The following is a 14,312-nucleotide window of genomic DNA, read 5'->3' on the forward strand; positions in this document are numbered from 1 at the left end:
GGTAATAGGAGCCTATATAAGAAAAAGACCCCAAAATTGGGACTGTCACTATAAAATCAGGACATCTGGTTACCCTACTTGGGATCAGCACTTTCGCTGGTATCTCTCTCCAGCAATGCATGATGCATTTTTCTGTTTGCAGTCCTGAGGCTCAATTCTGCTCTTGATTACACTGATGTCAATCGCTTAAGCCAGTGGGGTGATACCAGGGTAATTATGGTATACGTAAGATCAGGATCAAGCCCTGGCCTCTTACTAGGAGTTACAGACTGGCGCAGCAATTAACAGGAAATGGGCACTCAGTTAGCTTCATCACAACTAGGAATCTGCTCAGGTGAAATTTCCTTTTTTAAGGCTCGCCCCACACACACCCTGACCGAACGAGCAAATTATCCAGTGTATGTCTGCTGCCTTTTCTGAACTATTTGGATTCAACAAGCATATAAACGGGAGGTTTGGAATAAAACCAGATTCCTCATCAGCATCTCTGGAAGGTGGGAGTGTAATTAACTGCTGATGTTTCTTGACTCTTCATTGCAAGCCAAGCCAGCAGCTATTAAAATTTCGACAATTACTGTAATTAATTTCTGAAAAACAAGTAGAACAGTTAATTGGATGTGAGAGAGGAGCTGTCAGGGAAGTCGCTGTATCAGAGCTGGCTCTGCAGCTCTGCTGGATGAGTCAGGGAAAATGAAAACCCCACAGACTTTCAGTAGATGGCAGTATTATTAAAAATATGAAGAGCTGGGAAACAAATTCCATCAGTCTCAATAACATATTTAAATCTATTAATCTTTCCTTCCCTTCTCTTTTCTTCTTCCCCCTTCTCTCATTTGATAAGGAATCAGTAGTAGTTGTAATTTATTTAGTATTATAACAATGGAGATCAGAGCCCCATTGTACACGCTTAATAAGAGGCAGTCCCTGTCCCGAAATGCTTGCAATCTAAACAGACGCGAGAAAGGGTGGGAGGGCAAATAGAAGCATAGAGAGGTGAAGTGACTAGCCCAAGATCACATCGGCAACACAGACAGGAATAGAACCTGTGTCTCTAAGTCCTCTGCTTCTGTCTGGTAGAACATGCTGCCTTCCTTAATATATGTGATTTGAAGTCTCATTATAATCTGAAGATGAACTCTGTGAAGCTGATTGTGTGAATCTCCATATTTTATTCTTGCTGTGATTTCTGGGCCAAATTTGTTCTGCATACAAGCTGTACTAGCAGCTAGTGCTTCTGAGGTTTTTCTGCCTCCTAGTGTAACCCGCGATTATGATGTAGTCTCCCGAGCTTCACTGGTGATGGGTGAGACACAATAGACTGAAGCTCTGCCATGGCTGTGTCAGCTTTCTGGTGTCAGCCTCTGACACATTCCTGGTATTGAACAGTGCTGGGAGCCCACTGGCGGAGCGGCAAGCTACTCAGGCATCAGGGGGTCATGGTCTTGTGCAAAAGCTGTAGCTCAGGGAGCCCTGACAGATAAATAACTCCCCATGGTGGTGGAGTGGTAGCAGATAGAAGGGAAATGAGGAAACTTCTTGAAAAGCCAGCAGGGGGCTGTGGCTCCCTGTGTGCATGTCACACTGGACACAGCGAGCTAGTTGTTCTTCCCTTCCCATCCATACGCTGGTTTGGGAGTCGTGTTGGAGGTGGCTGTTTTATGGTTGGACCTTTCCAACAGTGGGCCCCATGTACTCAGGGTATCTGTCCTGTAAACGGGCAGCATCCTACCTGCTGGAAGGGGAATGGGCTTTGGCATGTGTTTGGCCATATAAATACTCCTTTATTTCTGCTTCCAAACAAGGAAAGAACCCTTGCATGTGGCTCACTATGTGTTCTCTGCCTGACAGCCCAGGAAGCAGCTGCAGCAAGGAATGGAGATGTCAATTGTGTTTTTCAGTCCCTTATGCGGCTATACCGTGGTGGTGTTGTGGCATATGCTCCCTGCGCCCAATTCCACTCTTGCTGAAATCATTGAAAGGGCTCCCGCTGAGTTCATTGGGGACTGGATTGGGCTCTCTGCCCCTGGGGGGGCTCTTACACTTGGCTGGCTGGTAGCGCTTGTGCTTTGTCATGAGGCACATCTGAAGACCAGAAGATGACAGAAGACAAAGCTCTCCTCTGATAGCTCAGAAGTGGATCTTGACTCAGATGTTCAGCTTTCCCAGAGGTAGGAGCCTGTTTCTAAGGAGAACAAAATGTCTGTCAGGATCCACACAAAGGTCTGGGAGAAGGTTTTTGGCCTAGAGTTTGGGGCTGAGTTGAACAGCATGTTCTTCAACAGCAGGGATGGACAATGGGTGGGCGCTGAGCACCACTTTGCTAGTCTGAATGCCATGTAAAAACATTTTGGGATGGAGCATGGAGTTATCTTCCTGAAGGAATCAGTCCAGCTTCATATACAAATCCTTCCATTTCACCAAAGAGGGGAACCAGCAAGCACTGCTCTGCAGAAGCATTAGTGGAGCTCAATAAACATTAATGCATTCTGATTCTGACCTAAGGAAATAGGATCCATTCCCAGTTGGATTTGCTGCTTCTTGGTGACCTTTATCAGACCAAAGCAGTGATGTGCTGAAGTAACACTGAGCGTGTCAATGTACTGAGAGTGGTAATAAGTAGCAAGACAGACAGGAGACTCGATCTCACACAGCAGCCTATTCTTCTGACCTGACCAGTATGACAATTAACAGCTGATGAGAATAGATCTGTGGTTGTGTGTTGCAGTCATCTCTACTGGCAATTAAAAAAACATTTGGATGTCAAATGAGACATATGAAAATTTGCTAAAAGCCCTTCAAAAAAAAGGCAGAGGTGCTGTTTGAGTCTTTAAAGGAAATTTATCGAGCATCACTCATGTGAGCACTCAACCCTGGTGCTTTTGCAAACTGTGTGCATTCATTGTAATGACCCCGTTTATGCAAAGCAAATATTCTCTTTCCTTAAATGCAAAATCATCAGTGTCAAAATGAAATTGATGCCTAGTTGGAAAGCTAACGGCAAAATAAACGTATTTACCGTCCCCCCTAAACAAGCTTTGTGGCGCAGGGCATTTGCCAGAGAAGGATATTTATATTGAACTTTTGCATATTGCTTCTCCTCTTTAAAGTTATCTCGGCATTTCCTGCTTCCTGGATGATTTCCCAGGATGAAGCCTCTCAGATGCCAGAAGTGTCACTGCCGGGCCTGGTCTTTGTGACGTCACAGAAAGATGCATTCCGTGCTCTTGTCAGTGAACCAGGAAGTACAAAGAATGTATTTCCTCGGGGGAACAATACTTTTCAAAATGTATTCCTGTGCTGAATGTTCCTCGTGATCAGTTTGTAGAGTCGTTCAGTGATGACTGGAGGTGGAGGAGTTGACTCCTTCATTCAAAACCTGTCGCACAGTTCATCATTTAACCAATCTTACAGATTAGGTTTATCACCGCAGTCTGAGTTTGGCCCAGTTTTCCATTTTGTGCTGCAATTACCTTTAGCAGGTCTCTCTCGTGATCAGGTTGTATTTGGGAGCTTGTGTGTGACTCGGTTGTATGGATAGGGGAAGAAGGCTGTGCATTCTCAAAAGATTGTGCTGACTCCCGCACTCCAAGCATACTGAGATCCAGAGAGACAGACAGTGGTTGTTTTAATACCTACTTGCATCTTAACCAGTGGTGCTGCTTTTAGGCCTTTTCTCACTACTTTGCCTTTGGAGGTAGTCCTTGATTTAACCGAAACTAAATGGTTTGCTCTTGTTGCTAACGTTCATAGCAGGGCACTTCACAAAAACTGCACAATTGCACTTTCCAAGTAGTGAATTGCTGCTTATAAAGTTGTGGCAATATCATAATTAGCCACTTTCATGTTTCATGAGTTATGTTTTGATATTTGACACTTCTCACCCCATAAGCATTTATTATTATTATTTATATTACAGTAGCACCTCGAGGACCACAACCAAGATCGGGGCCTATTCTGCTATAGCCTATACACACACACATGGTAATAGATTGTGAACCCTCTAGGGTCAGAGACTATCTCAATAGACAAGACAAAGGGAAGCGGGGGACACAGAAGCCCAAAGTTGGGAAGTGACCTGCACAGTAATGACAGAGCGAAGACTAGAACTCAGCTCTCCTAGCTCCTACTCCAGTACTTTCTCCACTATACTGCCTTTTTAAAAAGAAGAAGGTGTGATTTAAAGTGTCATTATCATAGAACCATATAATGGAGGGCTGGAAGGGACTGGGAGAGGTCATCTTGTACAGCCCCCTGCGCTGAGCCAGGACCAAGTAAACCTAGACTGTTCCTGCCAGGTGTTTGTCCAGCCTGTTCTTAATAACCTTCAGTGACGGGGATTCCACACCTCCCATTATAGCATCTATATTCTGTTATAATCTCTGTTCTCATGGGGTGGCATTTTACACCCGTGCAAGTGACCAGGGGTGCTGGAACAATGTGTATAGTGGGGGTGCTGAGAGCCATTGAAACCCTCTATATGATGGAAACCACAGGAGGTGTGGCAGCCCCCCCCAGGATCTGTAGTTCCAGCACCTATGTAAATGACTACCCAAGATGCAAAGCAAATGAAGAATCTAGCCCTAAGTCACAGAGTTCAAGGCCATAAAGGACACCCCAGATCATCTAGGCAGCAGTGTCCAATAGAAATTCGATGCTAGCCACACTTGTGGTTTTGAATTTTTCTTATTAGCTACATTATAAAAAAGCCACATGCATTAGCCGCAATTCAATAGCCTATTAGCCACATGTGGCTAGTGGCGAACGTATTGGACACCACTGATCTAGAGTGACTTGCCTAAGCAGAGCCAAGAACTGAATCCAGATCTTCCCTATCAAGAGCTAACCACAAGTTTACCCTCCCCCTCTAGCATTGATCTCTTCTTTCTGGGGATGTAGGTAGATGCTGTATCCTTCCTTGCTGCCATTCTCGTTTGGACTTGCTGGGCTCCCTTTAAATCTGTGTTTATACATTCATTTTAAAAAGTCAATTGCAGATGAGAGAAACCAACAGCCAGGTGTCCTGCGTGTAGAAGATGGGTTTAGGCAGCATTAATAATGGAGTAGCTGAGGGACAGAGAAGGACCTACCTGGCTGCCCTGTATCAGGGGTATCTTACTGTTCTTATTGAGCTGTTGAATTGTCTCGGATTGCCAGACACAGTTAGTGGGGTGGGAGTGCTAAGGGGTAGAGATCTCCCCGCCCATGTGGAAAAGAGGATCAGCTGCTGTGATAGCACAATTTCTTTGGAGTCCTTCGAGACTCTTCTCTGGGCCTGGAATCTGTGTGTGTGTCGAGGGGTTGGGAGTGGTGAAATGGTCTGGGTGGAGGCACATCATCTTCTCTGTTAATGCCATAGCATTCCTTAGCTTATGGTAATACACTCTTTAAGGGGTCCCCAAGGCATCTGAGGTCAGGGTTCAATTCCTCCTTTTGGAGCTGCACTGCAAGGGCCTGCAGAGAGATGTGCCTGGGGCACAGAGCTGGACAGATGCATGGGTTGGGGAGATCAGCAGGGTGTGGGGGCAGGTCCTGCAGCCTGTTTTGGGGAGCTGGGAGCCAAATCTTCCCCTCGAGTACCCCCCTCCCCCACCAAAGGCTTTACCCTTGAAGGAGGGGAGCTGACCCAGCTGACTTGTCTGGCTTTGAGGGATGTCCATGCAAAGATGTCATAGCATCTGGAGGGCTGCAGGATTGACTTAACATGAGATTCTCTGTGTAGATGCTGTCCCGACTGTAACAGAACAAAAAACCTGCAGGCTGTCTGCACATCATCTCACTGTGCTGCTCTGACCCTGGTGCAGTGTAATGTGCTCTTCACACTCTCTCCATAAAAACCATCCAAACTCTCTGGAATCACCCAAACTCTCAGAAATGTACATTTGCTTAAAAATCAGGCTCCAACTATGGAATCTTCCAAGAAACCCTAGCAAATTATGCAGAAATGTTCTCTTTTTGCTGCGCCTTTTATCCAGAAAGATCCTACCAGGCTTTACTGACTGTACATCAGGACCACTACATCCACCTATCAGGCCAGACTCAGAGGTCCGATGGCACAGCACTACACAAGAATTTAGAACACAGTGTGGAAAAGACAGTATTCAGCCGAGTCTGCAGGAGGATGTTAGGGAAGCAGAATGTAATTCAATGAGTTAGACTTTGGGCAGGACCCCAGAGTTAATACCTCTACCCTTAACTTTCCAAGAGGTCTTGATTGCCTTGATTACTAATGGTTAAGTCCCCAGTTGTACATCTCTTCTAAAAGACAGCACCGCTAGCATCCTTAGCACCAGGATGGTTCGATGCTGATTCCGGGGCTGGGAGGGACATCATCAACTGATTCCCCAACAGGAATTACTGCAGCCCAAAGAGACACCTTTCATCCTAGCCCTGACTCCCGCTTAGAGTGTGAGATTCAATACAAGGTGGAATGGCTGCAAGGCAGTCCCAGCAGCCCTTATCTCAGTGCTGATCTAGACTCTGAAGCTGTGGTGCAAGCCATGCCATTTCTTTAAAAGCTCACTCCAGAACTTCTCATGAACCGTGCTGGGTGCAGGAGCCTCTGGAACAGGAAAGAGCCCCAGGAGCACATGGGTGAAAAAGCACAGTAGAAATGGTTCATTCAAAGAAGTCAGACAAGCCATCTTTGTCTCTATATGGAAGCGAAGTATGTACAGTTCATAGTGCCTACTTCCCGCTCCCCCTTCTCACCACACATGGATGCTGCAAGCCATAACATATGGCTTCAGTTGTACTGTGGCATGACAGAGCCCAGTTCTGCAAGCATTCACTCAAGCAGTTCTTACTCATTAATACCAATGGGTAACCTCCTAATTAGTAAGCTGTTGTGCTAGAGAGGGACTGTGTCTCATGGCTGCAACAGGGGACTCAAGTTCTGGGTTCTTGTCCCAATTCTGGCAGTCCTGGCTTGGTGTGACGTACTCGCTCTGGGTAATATTTTCAAAAGCACGTAAGTGAGTTAGGAGCCTACGTCTCATTGAAAGTCAGTGTGTTAGGCTCCTACAAATGGGATTGTCAAAGGTGCCGGGTGCTTAACTCTCAATAATTTCCAGGGCAGTTAGGCACCATAGCTGCTTTTGAAAATCCCTCTATAAGTGTCTCAATGAGATATAGCATCAAATAGTACCTCCCTCAAGGGTGTGTTGGGAAGTTACTCAATGAATGTGTGCAAAGGGCTTTGAGTTCCTTGAATGAGAGGTGCTAGGGGAGTGCAAGATTTATTTGTTTTTTTGTGGGTCTATGTCTATCTCATTTTTAAGCCCAAGGGGACCGTATCCTGTCAAAATGAATCCACACTTTGAACCTTTTGAGGCATTTGTCTGTCCCCTAACAAACCGACATCATTTGGAAGGGAGAGAAATTCAACTACTAAGTTTTGAAGCGATGAATTGTTAGAAGGAGGAAGCTGGGACTACTTAAGAAAGTCGGGCAAATTACTAGATGACATTTTGCCCTCAGACTTTAATCTGATGCAGAGCTGTGAGCCCTGCTGTGTTCTAATTGAACCTCCAGTTCCCTGACTCATGGTGCAAGTAATATGTGTTAGGAAAATCAATCCATGTATATGGGGAAATGTAGACTGGTTTCCTGCCACCATTAACATTTTCACTAAAAAACCATTTTACTGGAACTAATATTCCTGAAAACAGCACATTTTATTCAAAACAAGGCAATCTCGGTATTGACAGCGCTGCTGTGATAATGAGAACAATCAATTTTTTTGTACTCCATTATGGTTCTATTGGATTTATTTTGGAGTAAACCTATAGTTTCACTTAGCCAAGATCTGTATCTTTTTTTATCTTTTTTTCAACTTTACGCAGATTGTAAATAATAATTTGTTTTCATCCCGTGGAAGAGTAAGTGAAAAAACGGCAATAAAAATATAAAAGAGTTATAAACTAGACATTCATTTCCACAGCTCACCCAATCCTCTTGCTAGAAGAAGAGAAATGTGTATTGGATCCGGAAGGGATCTTATAAGTGTAGTGAGAGAATATACGTTTCTGCTTGTGTAAAGATAAAAGAATAAATCATTGAGACTTAGAGCTAGATTTCTAAAGAGCTTAATTTCCATTGAGACACCAAAATAAGGGGGCAAATTGTCCGGAAAGCTCTGCAGGTTGGGTGCTGGGAGCTGTCTTGAAAATCTGGCCATTAATGTTGCAGTGGGGGCTGCCAGGTGGGTGCTCAGCACTTTTGAAAATCTGACCCTAATTTAGCGTGCCTGAATGGGAGCTGAGCTCAGGCCCTGATAGTGGGCATTGAACATGTCAAATTCCAGCCCTGAGCACTTCAGAATCTAGCCTACATGGTCAAAGATGTGAATCTCCTCTTACTTATACCAGTGTTATACCAGTCTACTTCACAGTGAGCCTGGTGGAGTTATTTCCAATTAACATTGCAAGATCAAGCCCAGAATGTGGACATCAGCTACATTTTCTGCATGTCTGATGTCATCGGAATCTTGCCCATATGCTCAGGGTTCAACTGATCGCCATATTTGGCGTTGGGAAGGAATTTTCCTTCAGGGCAGATTGGAAGACGCCCTGGGGGTTTTTCGCCTTCCTCTGTAGCATGGGGCATGGGTCACTTGCTGGAGGATTCTCTGCACCTTGAAGTCTTTAAACCATGATTTGAGGACTTCAGTAGCTCAGACATAGGTGAGAGGTTTATCACAGGAGTGGGTGGGTGAGATTCTGTGTCCTGCGTTGTGCAGGAGGTCAGACTAGATGATCATAATGGTCCCTTCTGACCTTAATATCTATGAATCTATGTCATCATCTGTAATTCTTTACTACATAAAGTTTGTATTAACTATTTCCCTCAACAATATTTAACACATCCAAATGCTTCTCCTGTGAGAAATGCCCCAATCTTACAAAGATTTATGGTGGTATATACTATATACAGTTACTCCTACAGAGTCCACTTGGGTCTCTGGGCCTTCCTACATCCTGGCTGGCCTACAAGCTGCTTTAAAAATCAACACAAATTCAGTTTTTTAAAAAGAACAGCTGAAGGCCTCCATTCAGCAAAGCACTTAAGCGGTGCTTAAAGTTAAGCATGTGCTGAAGATTTTTACTGGATCAAGGCCTTAATTCATGGTTGTTTCTAAAGCACTGAGTAGGTCACATTAAGAAAAGGAGTACTTGTGGCACCTTAGAGACTAACCAATTTATTTGAGCGTAAGCTTTCGTGAGCTACAGCTCACTTCATCGGATGCATACTGTGGAAAGTGTAGAAGATCTTTTTATACACACAAAGCATGAAAAAATGGGTGTTTACCACTACAAAAGGTTTTCTCTCCCCCCCACCCCACTCTCCTGCTGGTAATAGCTTATCTAAAGTGATCACCCTCCTTACAATGTGTATGATAATCAAGGTGGGTCATTTCCAGCACAAATCCAGGGTTTAACAAGAACGTCTGAGGAGGTGGCGGCGGGTAGGAAAAAACAAGGGGAAATAGGTTACCTTGCATAATGACTTAGCCACTCCCAATCTCTATTCAAGCCTAAGTTAATTGTATCCAATTTGCAAATGAATTCCAATTCAACAGTCTCTCGCTGGAGTCTGGTTTTGAAGTTTTTTTGTTGTAATATCGCAACTTTCATGTCTGTAATTGCGTGACCAGAGAGATTGAAGTGTTCTCCGACTGGTTTATGAATGTTATAATTCTTGACATCTGATTTGTGTCCATTTATTCTTTTACGTAGAGACTGTCCAGTTTGACCAATGTACATGGCAGAGGGGAATTGCTGGCACATGATGACATATATCACATTGGTGGATGTGCAGGTGAAAGAGCCTCTGATATTGTGGCTGATGTTATTAGGCCCTATGATGGTGTCCCCTGAATAGATATGTGGGCACAGTTGGCAACGGGCTTTGTTGCAAGGATAGGTTCCTGGGTTAGTGGTTCTGTTGTGTGGTATGTGGTTGCCGGTGAGAATTTGCTACAGGTTGGGGGGCTGTCTGTAGGCAAGGACTGGCCTGTCTCCCAAGATTTGTGAGAGTGTTGGGTCATCCTTCAGGATAGGTTGTAGATCCTTAATAATGCGTTGGAGGGGTTTTAGTTGGGGGCTGAAGGTGACGGCTAGTGGCGTTCTGTTATTTTCTTTGTTAGGCCTGTCCTGTAGTAGGTGACTTCTGGGAACTCTTCTGGCTCTATCAATCTGTTTCTTCACTTCCACAGGTGGGTATTGTAGTTGTAAGAATGCTTGATAGAGATCTTGTAGGTGTTTGTCTCTGTCTGAGGGGTTGGAGCAAATGCGGTTGTATCGCAGAGCTTGGCTGTAGACAATGGATCGTGTGGTGTGGTCAGGGTGAAAGCTGGAGGCATGTAGGTAGGAATAGCGGTCAGTAGGTTTCCGGTATAGGGTGGTGTTTATGTGACCATCGTTTATTAGCACTGTAGTGTCCAGGAAGTGGATCTCTTGTGTGGACTGGTCCAGGCTGAGGTTGATGGTGGGATGGAAATTGTTGAAATCATGGTGGAATTCCTCAAGGGCTTCTTTTCCATGGGTCCAGATGATGAAGATGTCATCAATATAGCGCAAGTAGAGTAGGGGCGTTAGGGGACGAGAGATGAAGAAGCGTTGTTCTAAGTCAGCCATAAAAATGTTGGCATACTGTGGGGCCATGCGGGTACCCATAGCAGTGCCACTGATTTGAAGATATACATTGTCCCCAAATGTAAAATAGTTATGGGTAAGGACAAAGTTACAAAGTTCAGCCACCAGGTTAGCCGTGACATTATCGGGGATAGTGTTCTTGACGGCTTGTAGTCTATCTTTGTGTGGAATGTTGGTGTAGAGGGCTTCTACATCCATAGTGGCCAGGATGGTGTTATCAGGAAGATCACCGATGGACTGTAGTTTCCTCAGGAAGTCAGTGGTGTCTCGAAGGTAGCTGGGAGTGCTGGTAGCGTAGGGCCTGAGGAGGGAGTCTACATAGCCAGACAATCCTGCTATGAGGGTGCCAATGCAGGAGAGTGGGGTGGGGGGAGAGAAAACCTTTTGTAGTGGTAAACACCCATTTTTTCATGCTTTGTGTGTATAAAAAGATCTTCTATACTTTCCACAGTATGCATCCGATGAAGTGAGCTGTAGCTCACGAAAGCTTATGCTCAAATAAATTGGTTAGTCTCTAAGGTGCCACAAGTACTCCTTTTCTTTTTGCGAATACAGACTAACACGGCTGTTACTCTGAAATAGGTCACATTAGTGTGACTGCCCATGTGCTTAAAGTTAAGCATGTGCTTACATGCTTTGCTGGATCATGCCCTGTGTATTGTGAGAGAGCAAGTGGTGTTATCTCTGTCTTATACAGGGGAACTGACTGACTTCTACCCTAGTCCCTTCACAAACATGGTGTTTCTGCAAGAGAGCTTGACCACAGATGACTGAGCAGTAGTCAGATGGGAGAAGATGGCTGGGCTCTCCTGATGCTGAATTTTATGGCATAGCCACTAATGCATTTAATCAAAGCAGCATTGCTGTAGACGCCGATCCTGTAAGCTGCTGCTCTTGGGTGGACCTCTGCAGCTATCTGGAGCCCATTGAAATCAAGGATCCGCATGGAGCCAGTCTGTGGAGTTAGGGTCTCAGGCACACTGACACCAGCCCTCTCTTTGTTTTAGCTTTCCCAGGAAATCCAATGCGCTGTGGCCGATCACGTCCAGTCCTTGGTGAAATCGGAGAAGAGCCGTCAGGTGATGTGCACATCCGGCTTGCTGAGCACCATCATAACCTCCTGTCAGCATGCTCTGAACAATGACAGCCACCCATTGCACCTGCCTCTCATCAGGATTTTTGAGAAGCTTGCCTCACAATCCATTGAGCCAGATGTATTAAGGTACTGGATCTGTATTTAGCAGAGTGGTTTTACAGTGTCTTTCTGCACTAAGGCTGTGGATCGTTTAAGGAAATAGACTAACACAAACTAGCACTGTGATTCAGCAAGACACTTCACCCAGCTGGGACACCCCACAGCGTTAAAGTTAGGGACATGCTTGAATAAATTGCTGAATTGGGACCTAGGGTAGTAAATCTTTGCGTTTCTGTAGAACCTTCCACCCAGGGATCTCAAAGCACTTGATAGATGTTAGTTAATTAAAGAACTGCAGTACGCCTAGGAGGAAAGGATTATTTTCCTGTTTTTCAGATGGGGAAACTGAGGTGCAAAGAGATGCATCGATTTTCCCACATTTGTGCACACTGTCAAAGACAGACCCAGGGGTAGAACCTGGAGTCATATTGCTCAGTCTGTTGCTCACATCAATAGACCACACAGTCTCCAATAAAGCTAACAAAGGCCAGTGTGGCGTGGGCTTTGGAAGGAGTGGAGTACAGGCTGGGTTTGAATGCGCACCACAAATTTGTCCAGATTCTCCGAACATCGTGTCCAAAGCTGAGCTGTAGATTGTTTTCTTGTGAGATTTCTAAAGCTTCCTCCTTCTGGTTTGGCTGGAAATTCAGCTTTTCTCGTGGCACTGTGGAACTTTGTCTGCAAATCGCAGCCAGTACCAGACAAAGCAAAGATCTGGGAGAGAGAAAAATATTGGGGAAGATATAACCAGCCTTGTGGTGCTAATATTAGGGATGTTGAAATCCGTGACTCCATCACATCATATCTGAAATGCAGAGGATAATCAAGAGGCCACTGATTTTTTTTTAAGGATTTAGGGGGACACCTGATTTTAGGAATGTCTTCCTTTAAGAGTGTCAGGTGGCTTGCAAGATCCTTGTGAAATCAGTGGCCTCTTGATTATCCTTTGCATTTCAGATATGGTGTGGTGGTGTCACTGATTTAAACTCATGCCCAGGCCGGTGTACACATAGGCTTTTCTGCAGAGCTGGTAAAACAGCTTTCTTTCTTTTTTCTTTTTTTTTTTAAACCAAAAAATAAGAGAAAATCCATTTATTTCATTCCATTTGAAACTTTTCCAGGAATTTTTGAAAAAAAGAAATTGATGAAAACAATGAATATGAAGATTTTTGTTTTGTTTCAAATGTGGATTCCCCCCCTCCGCCCCCCAATAAAAAACAAGTTAGAAAGTGAGGGATAAAAGAAGATGAAACAAACAATGTTTTCTTTAATTTGGAAAATGTTGATTCCGCCAAAAAGCCATTATTTTGTGAGGGGAAAAGCTTTAGAGTGTGATTTATATTTTTTGTCCCACTCTGCCTTTCAAAGAAAAGTTGGCTTCACTAGCTAGAAGGCAGTAACCTCAGGGCTTTGCTGTGTATGCATTGATGGCAGTGCTCCCATATATCCCATACAAAGGTGTTTGTGTTCTCAGGCAGTTCCTCTGGCTTGTGACCCCTCCGCCAGCTGTGACTGGGCCGTGCAGAAACCCGGCTAAGACTCCATTGTATCAAGAGACTAGTTTGTGTAAAGCAGCTTGCAGTGAAGGTGAGAGCAGCAGCGTGGAGAATGGCGTTGGTATTCCGGGTGCACATGCTGGGGAAGGAAAGCTGCTGCCAGACCTACTTGCTGAGAAGCCAGGCACAGCGCAGATCTAGCGTGCCAGAGAACATTAGTCTCTAGAGTGGGCCACTGTGACAAACTGGCATGTTGATCAACAGCAGGAGCTGAGCCAAGAGCGTTCAGAGCTCAAAGCATGAGGTTTGATAGCTTGAGCTCATGATAGATTCTGTCCCTGAGGCTGTGATAGACTCAAATCCTCACACAGAGTGGGATGCTGACCGGTGGTTTACACTAGCTCATCCAGCAGTGCTCCCCAAAGGTGTATGGCCTACTGGGCTGGGGGCATGAGCATACCTGCCTTCTTCTGTGGATCTAGAGGGAGTGCATCTATACGGAGCATTATTCACTTCAGGCAGCACACGCCCTGTGCTCCTCACCGGTACAAAACCATAATGATAGAATTCCCACCCCATACACGTGTTTTGCACATGCGCCAGTAACTCCATAAGGGGCAGGGTGGTGGAGAACCAGCCCCACAAGTTCTGCACAGGCACAAACTCAGCAATCACCTGCCCGTTGGGTTTAGCCCTTTAGCTATTGAATGATGGAGGTGGGGAAAGGAACCAGCAGAGTTAGGCACCTGCCCCAAGGAGGAAGAGGGCAGGGAAGTGCACTCCTACCTGAGGAGCTATGTTGGCGAAGAAGAGCTGCTTCTCAGAGCTCTTCTCGCAGACCTCACCTACGACTGGGGGACGCTTTTGTCTGAAACGTTTTTCGCTGACCAATGCAGGTTTGTTGACACTGAAATACTTTGTGAATTTGTGCACCAAACCGTTTGTATAAAACCAAAAAAAAACCCCTAC

General features: G+C 45.1%; 1 protein-coding gene across 1 annotated transcript in view; it reads left to right on the top strand.

Annotated features, from left to right (window-relative positions):
* The window catches only part of WDFY4 (WDFY family member 4), a 228,012-nt gene that overhangs the window by 50,745 nt on the left and 162,955 nt on the right, over window positions 1-14,312 (top strand). The window contains exons 14-15 of the mRNA XM_074959629.1: window positions 11,660-11,874; window positions 13,322-13,434. Of these exons, the coding sequence (XP_074815730.1) occupies window positions 11,660-11,874; window positions 13,322-13,434 (328 nt within the window). The remainder of the gene's footprint in view (window positions 1-11,659; window positions 11,875-13,321; window positions 13,435-14,312) is intronic.

The sequence above is a fragment of the Natator depressus genome, chromosome 7, assembly GCF_965152275.1.
Source record: "Natator depressus isolate rNatDep1 chromosome 7, rNatDep2.hap1, whole genome shotgun sequence".
NCBI lineage: Eukaryota > Metazoa > Chordata > Testudines > Cheloniidae > Natator > Natator depressus.